The 12709-nt window shown below is 43.2% G+C and overlaps 1 protein-coding gene across 2 annotated transcripts in view; it reads right to left on the bottom strand.

The window, feature by feature from the left end:
* The window catches only part of smad10a (SMAD family member 10a), a 112436-nt gene that overhangs the window by 69444 nt on the left and 30283 nt on the right, over window positions 1-12709 (bottom strand). For both annotated transcript variants that reach the window (XM_063041764.1, XM_063041763.1), the window contains exon 2: window positions 7383-7633. In XM_063041764.1, coding sequence (XP_062897834.1) covers window positions 7383-7619 — 237 coding nt within the window. In that variant the 5' untranslated portion in view covers window positions 7620-7633. The remainder of the gene's footprint in view (window positions 1-7382; window positions 7634-12709) is intronic.

Genomic DNA, 12709 nt, shown 5'->3' with positions numbered 1-12709 from the left:
GCTACTGCTTTGCCTCAAAATCCATTAAGCGACAAGTGCGTAGTAAAACAGGCTCCAGCAAAAACCAGTCTTCCACCCCAGGGAGATGATGTTTAAAATATTGAAGATATCTTTGAATACTTGTATGGTTTGGCACAGAGAAATTTTATTCTGTCAATTGGGCCAATACCAGATTTTTTAGAGCCACAGAACGATACAAGAGAACTATGGCTTTCAGCCCATCAAGTCCATGCAAGCATACATTTACACCAATTCAGATTAATTTTATTTTATTCATCCTGTATTCTAATCAACTCCCCCAGATTCTACTACTGGCCCACACAATATGGGACAATCTAGTGGCCAATTAACACACCAACCTGCACATCTTTGGGAAGAAGGACAAAATCTGTGTGGTCACACGAAGAATGAGCAAACTCCACACAAGTCAGGACCGATTCCCTCAACTTCACTCATCCCATCACTGAATAATCTATGAACTTAATTTCAAGGACTATTTACCTCATGTTCTCCATATTTATTGTTTATTTATTTATTCAATATTATTATTTTGTTTGTGTTTTTCCTTTTTGTATTTAGTCATAGTCATACTTTATTAATCCCGGGGGAAATTGGTTTTCGTTACAGTTGCTCCATAAATAATAAATAGTAATAGAACCATAAATAGTTAAATAGTAATATGTAAATTATGCCAGTAAATTATGAAATAAGTCCAGGACCAGTCTATTGGCTCAGAATGTCTGACCCTCCAAGGGAGGAGTTGTAAAGTTTGATGGCCACAGGCAGGAATGACTTCCTATGACGCTCTGTGCTGCATCTCGGTGGATCTCACTGAGCTTTGCAGTTTGTCTTTCCAACACTGGATGTTTGTATATCCTGTTGGGTGTAGTTTTTAGTCATAGTCATACTTTATTCATCCCGGGGGAAATTGGTTTTTTATTCTATTGTGTTTATTTGGGTTTACTGTGAATGCCTGCAAGAAAGCAATTCTCGGGGTTGTATATGGTGACATACAGTTGTAAGAAAAAGTTTGTATACCCTTTGCAATTACCTGTTTTTCTGAAATAGTTACTCATAAAATGTGGTCTGATCTAAATCACAATAATATACAAGAACAATCTGCCTAAACTAGCAACAAACAAACAATTGTACTACTTCTTGTCAATACAGAGTACACCATTTAAACAATCACAGTCTAGGTTCAAAAAAGTATGTGAACCTCTGGGGTAATGCCTTCTACAAAAGCTATTTGGAGTTAGATGTTCCAATCAATGAGATGAGATTGGAGGTGTGGGTTATAAAGGTGTTCTGCCCAATAAAAAAGACACACAAAGTCAGGTTACTGACAGAGCCTGCTCTTCTTAAGAAAGATCTGTTTATGTGCACCGTGCCTTGATCTAAATGACTTTTACAGGAACTTAGAAGAATTGTAGAGTTGCAGGAAACTGGAAAAGATGACAAAAGCATTTCTAAAGACCTGAATGTTCATCAGTCCACAGTGAGAGAAACTGTCTCGAAATGGAGGAAACTCAGTACAGTTGCTACTCTCCCTAGGAGTGGTCATCCTGTAAAGATTATACCAAGAGCACAATGTGCAATGCCGAAGGAGATGAAAAAGAACCCAAGCGTAACAGGAAAACATCTGCAGAAATCTCTAGAATTTGCTAGTCTCTGATCATGTGCCCACGATAAGAAAAACACTGAATAAGAATGCAGTTCATGGAAGGACAAAACAGAAAACCACTGCTCTCCAAAAATAACTTTGCTGCACGTCTCAAATTTGCAAATGACCACTGGATGTTCCACAACACTTCTGGAACAATATTCTGTGTATAGATGAGACAGAAGTTGAACTTTTTTGACAGAAATGCACATTGCTATGTTTAGAAGAAAAGGGGCACGGCACACCAACACCTCATTCCAACTTTGAAGCACAGTGGAAGGAGCATCATGGTTTGGGGCTGCAATGCTGCCTCAGGGCCTGGACAGCTTGCAATCGTTGAGGGAACAATAAATTCAAAGTTGAATCAAGACATTTTACAGGAGAATGTCAGGGTAGCGGTCCGTAACCTGAAACTTAATAGAAGTTGGATGATGCAACAAGATAATGATCTAAAACACAAGAGTAAATCAACAACTGAATGCTTGAAAAAGTAGAAAATGTGTGCTTTGGAATGGCCAACTCAGAGTCCAGAGCTTAACTCAATTGAGATATTGTGGCATAATCTGAAGAGGGCTGTTCATGCAAGGTATCCTAGAAATATTGATGAACTGAAACAGTTTTTTATGGAGGAATAGTCTAAGATTCCTCCTCGCCATGTGCAAGTCTGATCAGCAGCTACAGGAAACGTTTGATGGAGGTTTTTGCTGCTAAAGGAGGTTCTACCAGTTATTAAATACAAGGGTTCACATACTTTTTCCAGCCTTGATTGTGAATGATTAAACAATGTATTCAATAAAGACATGAAAAGCACAATTGTTTGTGTGTTATTAGTTTAGGCAGATTGTGTTTGTCTATTACCATGACTTGGAAAAAAAAATCAGACCACATGTTATGAGTAATTAAGGCTGCAAACCAGGTAATTGCAAAGGGTTCACAAACCTTTTCTTGCAACTGTATATGTACTTTCATAATAAACCTACTTTGAACTTTGAACTGCATATTCATGTGGACCGGACTGGTGGCGAAGCAGCATCAGTGCCGGACTTCGCTACGAAAGGTCCCGAGTTCGAATCCAGCCGGCTCCCCTGAACGCTTTCCATCCGTGCTGGGTTACGAGCTGGTGATCTCCAGGCAGAAGGCAATGGCAAACCACTGCTGTAACTTGCCTTGTACACGGTTCCCCACTACGTCAGAGGCGTGGAGGGAAATCGTCCGCTAACTGGAGAAACTCCGCATGCAACATTAAAAAAAAATTCATGTGCATCTTCAATGTTGCTGTTGCATTGCTTCCACCATTTCTTCTGGCTGGGCAGTCCAGGCACCCACCTTGTAAATATCATTTAAACTTTCCTTTTAACCTTAAAGCTATGCCCCCTAATATTTAACTTCTGCAGTGTGGGGAAAAATAGGCTACCTACTCTGCCTACTGAAAGTGGTGAATATGTCCCAGTCCATCACAAGCAAAGCCCTCCCCACCATTGAGCACATATGTGGAGCACTGCCACAAGAAAGCAGCATCCATCATCAAAAAACACCCGTTCTTCCCCCCACCACCCAGGCTATGCTCTCTTCTCGCTGTTACCATCAGGCAGGAGGTACTGAAAGAAGCCTTCGCTAACTCTACAACCTACAGACTCAATTTCAAGGACACTTTACAACTCACGTTCTCAGTATTATTTCCATTTGCACAGTTTATCTTCTGGCGCACATTGGCTGTTTGTCAGGCTTTGTTTATGGACAGTTTTTTGTAAATTCTATTATACTTTATTTTTTCCCTGTAAACATCTACAAGAAAAGGAATCTTAGGTAGTATATGGTAACAATATAATAAGTTACTTTGAACCTCTGGACACAACCTGAGTGTTTCCAGCAGTTTCTTTCACATTTCCGACACCTGCAGTTTTTTTTCTGATTTCCAATTCATGTTGCTAACTTTTGCAGCTCTCACCTGTCAGAAGTGATAGGTTGTATGATGCTGCTAGTTTAAAAATATCAACATTGATTGGCTCTTTCCCTCTAAGGGAGTTATGCTTAAGGAACCCCAGGTGAAGAGCTTGCACTAAATGGCAAAGCAAGCAGAGTAAACTATCTGCGAAACCAGAGCCATGCAATTGTGCAGCACAGACAGTCACGTCCCTGATGTTGAGTAGCTTTCATCTGGACAGGCAACAGTTTGTGCCAAAGAAATGGTTCAAAGAGTTAGAATTAAATAGATTTCAGAATCAGAACCAAATCAGGTTTGATATCACTGACGTGTTGTAAGATTTGTTTTGCAGTACAGTGCAACACATTAAAAATATGATACATTTCAAAAAGATATACAGTTGCAAGAAAAAGTTTGTGAACCTTTTGCAATTACCTGGTTTTCTGCATCAATTACTCATAAAATGTGGTCTGATCTTCATCTAAGTCACAATAATTACAACCTGCCTAATCTAACAACACACAATCGACTTCTCGTCAATACTGAGTACACCATTTAAACAATCACAGTCTAGGTTCAAAAATGTATGTGAGCCTCTGGGGTAATGCCTTCTCCAAAAGCTATTTGTAGTTAGGTGCTGCAATCAATGAGATGAGATTGGAGGTGTGGGTTGTAGAGGGGCCCTGCCTGATAAACAAACAGCCACTCAAAGTGATGTTACTGACAGCCTGCTCTTCTCAAGAAAGATTCGTCTTATGTGCACCATGCATCAATCAAAACAACTTTCACAGGACCTTACAATTGTAGAGATGCATGAAGCTGGAAAAGGCTACAGAAGAATTTCTAAAACCCTGAGTGTTCATCAGTCCACAGTAAGAGAAATTGTCTACAAATGGAGGAAACTCAGTACTGTTGCTACTCTCTGTAGGAGTGGGCATCCTGCAAAGATCACAACAAGAGCACAACTTTCTAGAGTTCAACCTTTTGGCAGAAATGAGCACCGCTAAATTTGGAGGAAAAGGGGCACTGCACACCAACACCAAAACTTCATCCCAACTGTGAAGTATAGTGGAAGGAGCATCATGGTTTGGGGCTGCTTTGGCTGCTCACCGCATGGACAGCTTGCAATCGTTGAGGGGACAATGAATTCAAAATTGTATCAAGACATTTTACAGGAGAATGCCAGGGTAGCAATCCATCACCTGAAGCTTAATAGAAGCAACAAGACAACGATCGTAAACACAAGAGTAAATCAACAACTGAATGGTTTAAAAAGAAGAAAATTTGTGTTTTGGAATGGTCAAGTTGAAGTCCAGACCTTTAACCCAACTGAGATGCTGTGGCATAACCCGAAGAGGGTTGCTCATGCAAGGTATCCCAGAAATATTGATGAACTGAAACAGTTTTGTACGGAGGAATGGTCTAAAATTTCTCCTAGCCATTGCAAAAGTCTGATCAGCAGCTACAGGAAATGTTTGGTGGAGGTTATTGCTGGTAAAGGAGGTTCTACTAGTTATTAAATACGGGTTCAATTACTTCTTCCAGCCTGGACTGTGAATACACTTTTTCCAGCCTGGACTGTAAAAATGTGTTTAATAAAGACATGAAAAGTACAACCGTTTGTGTTATCAGTTTAGGCAGACTGTATTTGTCCATTATTGTGACCTGGATGAAGATCAGACTGCAGTTTTTGATGATGGGCAGGGTTGTGCCTGTGATGGAGCTGACTGAGTTTACAACCCTCTGCAGCTTTTTCTGGCACCTCCATTCCAGATGGTCATAGACTTCTTCTAAGCTTTTCCGAAGGGTATACCAACAGAATGGTTACCAGAAATCAAGTGTGTCCCATGTGGCTTACAACTTAGTAAAGGTGTGGAAGGAGAGGTATAAAGGCATTCTATCCAGCCACCAGGTAAGTGAAGGATGTTATGAAATTGGGGCGGGGGGGGGTTAAATTCTTTCTCTCTACAGCATGTGGTTTGAGGGTATTTCAAACCAACTAAAGATTAAAGATTAGCTTTATTTGTCATATGTATTGAACGTGGAAATATACATTGTCATATGTAACAAGGTACAGTGAAAATCTTGGTTTTGTATGCCATCCATTTCATTACGTCAATGCATTGAGGCAGTGGAAAGGAGAACAGTAAGAGAATGTGGAATTAACTGTTGCAGTTTCAGAGGAAGTGCAAACAGACAATGAAGTACGAGGCCATAATATGGTAGACTGCGAGGTCGATACTAATAACACAGTGGGATAGAAGCTTGATAATAACAAACAAACAATTGTACTACTTCTTGTCAATACAGAGTACACCATTTAAACAATCACAGTCTAGGTTCAAAAAAGTATGTGAACCTCTGGGGTAATGCTTTCTACAAAAACTATTTGGAGTCAGGTGTTCGAATCAATGAGATGAGATTGAAGGTGTGGGTTATAAAGGTGTTCTGCCCAATAAAAAAGACACACAAAGTCAGGTTACTGACAGAGCCTACTCTTCTCAAGAAAGATCTGTTTATGTGCACCGTGCCTTGATCTAAACAACTTTCAGAGGACCTTAGAAGAATTGTAGAGTTGCAGAAACTGGAAAAGACAACAAAAGCATTTCTAAAGACCTGAATGTTCATCAGTCCACAGTAAGAGAAACTGTCTACAAATGGAGGAAACTCAGTACAGTTGCTACTCTCCCTAGGAGTGGTCATCCTGTAAAGATTATGCCAAGAGCACAATGTCCAATGCTGAAGGAGATGAAAAAGAACCCAAGCGTAACAGGAAAACATCTGCAGAAATCGCTAGAACTTGCTAAAGTCTCTGATCATGTGCCCACGATAAGAAAAACACTGAATAAGAATGCAGTTCATGGAAGGACAAAACAGAAAACAACTGCTCTCCAAAAATAACTCTGCACGTCTCAAATTTGCAAATGACCAGTGAATTTCTACAACACTTCTGGAACAATATTCTGTGTATAGATGAGACAGAAGTTGAACTTTTTTGACAGAAATGCACACCGCTATGTTTGGAAGGAAAAGGACAGCACACCAACACCTCATTCGAACCTTGAAGCACGGTGGAAGGAGCATTATTATTGTAATCCCAATCTCTATGTATCACTACTATTATTGTTACATTTATTAATCTTGAAACTTAATAAAAAGATTGAAGAAAGAAAGAAAAGAAGCTTGAGCCTGGTGGTGTATGCTTTTGGGCTTTTGTACTTTCTGTCCGATGGGAGGAGCAGAAGAGAGAATGCCTGGGGTAGGTGGCTTCCAACTATGTTGAGCTGTGCCCACATCTCTCTGCACAGCAGTTGCCAGACCAAGCTGTGATGCATCCGGATAGGTGCTTCAATAAAAATTGGTCAAAGGAGATATAACTTTTCATTTAGCCTACTGAGGAAGTAGAGGCTATGGTGCACTTTCTTGATCGTGGTGTCTATGTGGCTTGACCAGGAAGGGCTATTAGTGATGTAAGTTCCAAGAAACCTGAACGCTGTTGATGTGAACAGGAGTGTATGCACCACACTCCCTTCCATAAGTCAATGACCAGCTCTTTCGTTTCACTAACATTGAGGTAGTTGTTACAACACCATGTCACTAGGCTCTCTACATCCTTCCTGTATCTTAACTCATCATTATTTGAGATTCTGCCACTAGAGTGGTGTCAAATGCAAATTTGCCTCACTGTAAAATGCCTGCCTTAAAGAGTGATTACGCTCCCCGACAAAAGTCAACATGATAAAACAAGAACTGAATGCTGCAGTCGTAAAAGCGACGGGTCAGATCGGCACCTACCTGCAGCCGGCCATCCAGGGTTCTCTGGATTGTGACACATTTGCTAGGATGTGCTCCGTTAGTTGTGATGGCTGTAATCAGCGAGTCCAGTTCATCTTTCTTCTCCTTCAGCTTCTTCACCAAACTCTCAATGGCGCGCTTCGCAAAGCTCTCGTTCTCCCCGCCCTGCCGATGGCACATCAGGCTGTGCACAATGCTCAGACATGCATCGTTGCTGGTGGGAGGATTCAAAGACATGCTGGAGCGGGATCCTGCGACAAATCAGAAGGGAAGGCTGCTCAGACAAAGTTATGGAGGAAAGTCATGATGTGTACCACAGTCTTGTGTTGTTTGCTTTACTCGAGCAAGTGTCTGAATGGGGCTCAAAAACAGGAACGAAGAGTGATAGCAGAAATAAAAGGGAAAGAGATGATAAGGGTAGGAGTTCCCAGGCAATTGAACACATGGCTACCAAAGAAGTTTTAAAGAGATTAACTTCATTTGTCACATGTACATCGAACATACAGTGACATAGGTCGTTTGTATTGAGGATGTGCTGGGGGCAGCCCACAAGTGCTGCCATGCTTCCAGCACCAACGCAGCATGCCCACAATTTACCAACCCTAACCCGCACATATTTGGAATGCAGGAGGAACTGGAGGACATGAAGGAAACCCACACAGTCACAGGGAGAACACACAGACAGCAACAGGAATTGAATAGATTTTACAGCTAGTGCTTTGCACCCTACTTATTTAAGACTTTTGTAGGGCCAGGGGGTTTCTTAATTAAGAGAGCATTCACTCTTAATTAATCTTCCTGTTGCATCTTCCGACTCTGCTATTTTGCATTGTATAATGGCTTGGATGCATGAGTTCACAAATCTCAAGTTCTTAGCCAATAAACTGCAAGGATTGGGGAAAAAGAAAGTCAATTAACATTAATTTGGATACAGAGAAGTATTTGGATTTAGTGAGAGGCAGAGTGGAGAATTTGTGGTTTGGGATGTGTGATTCAGGCTACGTCCACACTAGACCGGATAATTTTGAAAACACCGGTTTCGCATAAAAACGATAGGAGTCCACACCAGGCATTTTTGAAAATACCTCCGTCCACATTAAAGCGGGTATTTGGGCAAATCTCCTCCTACTGGGCACGCGGACACATCTATAGAAAACAAGCCAAGAGGAAACAGTATACTTGGTGCCCAGTTACAGACTAGAAAAACTTAAAAGGAAATTGCCAAACGAGGGACAGCCGTTGGCTCTCGAGCAGGAGGACTTAAATCTAAAAAAAATACTGGAGCGTATGGAGGCAACCAACTGGGAGTCACGGACAGTATGACCCGGCTGATGACGAACATTGAAAAACTGACTAACTCTGTTGCAGAGGGATTTGCAATGATGAGGAATATGATGATGGCTCCACCCCCACCCCAGTACTTTTCACTGCCACAATACCAGCCTCAAAGCCACTACAGCAGCTACACATACGGACACACAGACCCCCGGGTGGCCCCACCAACATCTTCCCCACTTCCACAGAGGGGTCATCCTGGAAACATTTCCTACAGCCATAGTCTCTTCACCAATGAAAGGGACGACAGGTTTTTTAAAACCTCCAGTTACCCCGTACACATTAGAACGCCCAACCGGCGTTTTCAGATTTAAACACTCTGGAGAGCGTTTTAGAAAAGCTCCGTTTTCGGGGGAGGAAAACGCTGTTTCAGTGTGGACGGAGAGTCAAAACGAAGAGAAAAAGCTTCGGTTACAGGTTTATCCAGTCTAGTGTGGACGCAGCCTCAGAACACGAGTTAACATATGTACCAATTTTGTTCCAAAATTACTATGACAGCTACCCACTAAACTTCCTGTCCTTCCTCATGCCATCTAAATCAAAAGGCACAGATCTTTATCATGCTCCCTCCCTACATCTTGATAAACAAGCTCCAGAACAGTCCATATTTCCAAAGGGAGTTCTATGGTGGAGGGTAATCTGCCCAAGGAGATCAGAACTCTCGGCAAAGAATTCTGGAGGGAATCAAAACGTCCAAGCTGATGGTATGACAGTTTACTCAATAAAGAATCTTGACTGATTTCTGATTTAAATATACACATGATAACAGGGTTAATGGCAGAAGCAGAGGAACACAGGGATCTTGGAGTTCACACCCATTGATCTCTCATAGTTGCAGTGCGAGCTGATAGGATGGTTAAGGCAGCATATGGTATGTCGGCCTTCGTTAGTCGGGGGATTGAGTTCAAGAGCCATGAGGTGACGTTGCAGCTCTGTAAAACTCTGGTTTGACCACACTTGGAGTATTGCATTCAGTTCTGATCACCTCATCATAAGGAGGATGTGGAAACATTAGAGAGGGTGCAGAGGAAATTTATCAGTCATTGCCTGGGTTATTATAAGGAATGGATGAGTGAGCTCCGGCTTTTCTCTTTGGAGTGAAGGAAGATGAGGGCTAATTTGATTGAGGTGTACAAGATGATAAGAGACATTGAGTGGACAGCCAGAAGACATTTTCCCAGGGCAGAAATGTCTACCGTGAGGGGACATAACTTTAAGAGGATTGGGGGATATGGGTAAGTATACAGGTGATGTTAGAGGTAGGGTTTTTTTTTGGAAAAAACACAAAGAATGACGTGTGCATGGAACACACTGCCAGGATGGTACTCAGATAGGCATGTGGATGAAGGAGAAATGGAGGGTTATGCAGGAGAGGAGGGTTAGATTGATCTTGGAGCAGGTTAAAATGTTGGCACAACATTGTGGGCCAAAGGGCCTGTTCTGTGCTAAGCTGAACTGTTCTATATTCTATGATGACAGACAAGAAAATGAGGTGCACTAGAGAATAATGTAAGACAATTATCATGGATGGAAGCATCCTACATCAGAATATTGTGACCTAGTACCGAGGGCACAGCCTCAGAATAGGATGATGTCCATTTAGATCAGGAGGAATTTCTTTAGCCAGAGGGTAGCGAATTTGAGGAATTCACTGCCACAGACAGCTGTGGAGGCCAATTTATTGGGTATATTTAAAGCGGTGGTTGATAGGCTCTTGATTAGTAAAGGTGTCAAAGGTTACAAGAAGAATGGAGTTGAGAGGGATAATAAATCAGTCATGATGGAATGGCTGAGCTAATTAGGTCCATTTGGACCTAATTCTACTCCAATGTCTTAACGTTGCCCAAAAGCAATTTACAACACATTCAAACAGGAAAATGTAGATAGACTGCCTCCCCGGTAATCACAAGACTCATAACAAAAGACTTCAGACCACAATGTACACTATGGTAACTGACTGACAATTGCACTCTATTATTCTTGTTCAGATTGCAGGGGGGCAAACTGGTCCAGCAATTCTACCCAACAACCTCTAACAATAAAGTAAATTCACACGAGCAGGGGTAAGAAGAGGCTAGAGAGAACACACCAGTTTATCAGTCCAAAATTCACAGCTGAGCAACAAAATTATTCCTCTACACCTTCTCCCAGTGCACTTAAAACTATGTGCTGCAGCTTTATACATTTCTTCTTTATACATTGCGACAACCACCGAGGCATCTCCCTCTTGTCCATTGCAGGGAAGATTCTGGCCCACGTCCTGCTCAACCGTCTTCTCCAACATCTTGAGCAAGGTCTGCTCCCAGAAAGCCAGTGCGGCTTCCGTGCTGAACGTGGACATGATTTTTGCTGCGCGCCAACTCCAGGAAAAATGCCAGGAGCAACACAGCGACCTCTTCGTGACCTTTGTCGATCTAACCAAGGCTTTCGATACGGTCAGCAGAGAAGGCTTGTGGAAGATCATGGAGAAGTTTGGCTGCCCCAGCAAGTTCATCACAATCGTCCGGCAGTTCCACGATGGTATGATGGTGAAAGTTCTGGATGACGGCGATGAGTCGGAGGCTTTCCCAGTGACAAATGGCGTCAAACAAGGCTGCGTTCTTGCCCCGATTCTGTTCAGTATGGTACTCTCTGCCATGCTGACAGATGCCTTCCGTAACTACGAAGAAGGAATCCACGTCGGATACAGGACTGACGGCAGGTTGTTCAACCTTAGGCGCCTGCAGGCAGTTCCAAAGGTGCGAGAGACTGTCATCAGAGACTTCTTGTTTGCTGGTGACTGCACACTCAACGCCAGCACAGAGCAGGATATGCAGCGTGAAATGGACTGCTTCTCACAAGCCTGCGACAACTTCGGTCTCACTATCAGCACCAAAAAGACCGAAGTTATGTACCAGCCTGCCCCAGGAAAACCATACCAGGAGCCGCGCATCACGGTGAAGGGCCAGAACCTCCAGGCAGCCGACAACTTCACCTACCTGGGCAGCATACTCTCTTGCGCAGTGAATATAGATGCTGAGGTCAACAACACGACTGCCAAAGCCAGCGTCGCCTTTGGGAGACTCCGTGAGAACGTCTGGGAGCGGAGAGGACTCAGCCTTACCACCAAGCTGAAGGTCTACTGTGCAGTGGTCCTTACCACCCTCCTTTACGCCAGCGAGACCTGGTCTGTCTACAGCAGACACGACAAACAGCTCAACCATTTTCACCTGAGCTGTCTCCGCAGACTCCTCCACATCAGGTGGCAGGACAAAGTCCCCGACACGGAAATCCTGGAACGAGCTGGGCTCTGCAGCGTCTACACCCTCCTGCTGAAAGCCCAAGTCAGGTGGGCTGGACATGTGGTCAGAATGCCAGACAGCCGATTGCCTAAACAGCTGCTGTATGGAGAACTGTGTCAGGGCAAGCGCTCAGTCGGGGGGCAGAAGAAACGTTACAAAGAGTGCCTGAAAGCGTCCCTCAAAGGCCTGGGTGTTGACATCAACACGTGGGAGACGCTTGCCCTCGACAGTCCAGCTTGGCGCAGCAAGATCACCACAGGAGCCCGTGCAGCTGAAGTCATGCGCATCATCGAGACGCAACAAAAGCGTGCTGTGCGCAAGGCCCGAGCAGCATCCACTGCCACGACAGTACCCACCCACTTGTGTCCCACATGTGGGCGAGCCTTCAGGGCCCGGATTGGCCTCATCAGTCACCTCCGGACCCACAGCCACCAATCTCCCATTTGACTTTGAAGCCATGGTCATCTTTGATTACGAAGGACGAACAACAACAAAAACAACAACATTTCTTCTAAAGGGAAATTAAAAAAAATAGGATCAAGTCAAGCAGCATCAATGGAGGGGAATAAAAAGGGGGAAGAAGCCAGAATAAGAAGTTGGAAGAGTGGGAAAGTTGTACAAGCTGAAAGGTGATAGATAAGACCAGGTGAAGGGGAAGGTGTGTGGGCATGGGGGAGGAGGGATGAAGTGAAAAGCTAGAACAGAGTGAAA

The sequence above is a fragment of the Mobula hypostoma genome, chromosome 2 (genome assembly GCF_963921235.1).
Source record: "Mobula hypostoma chromosome 2, sMobHyp1.1, whole genome shotgun sequence".
Lineage (NCBI taxonomy): Eukaryota > Metazoa > Chordata > Chondrichthyes > Myliobatiformes > Myliobatidae > Mobula > Mobula hypostoma.
This window is presented reverse-complemented; position numbering and strand designations above follow the sequence as displayed.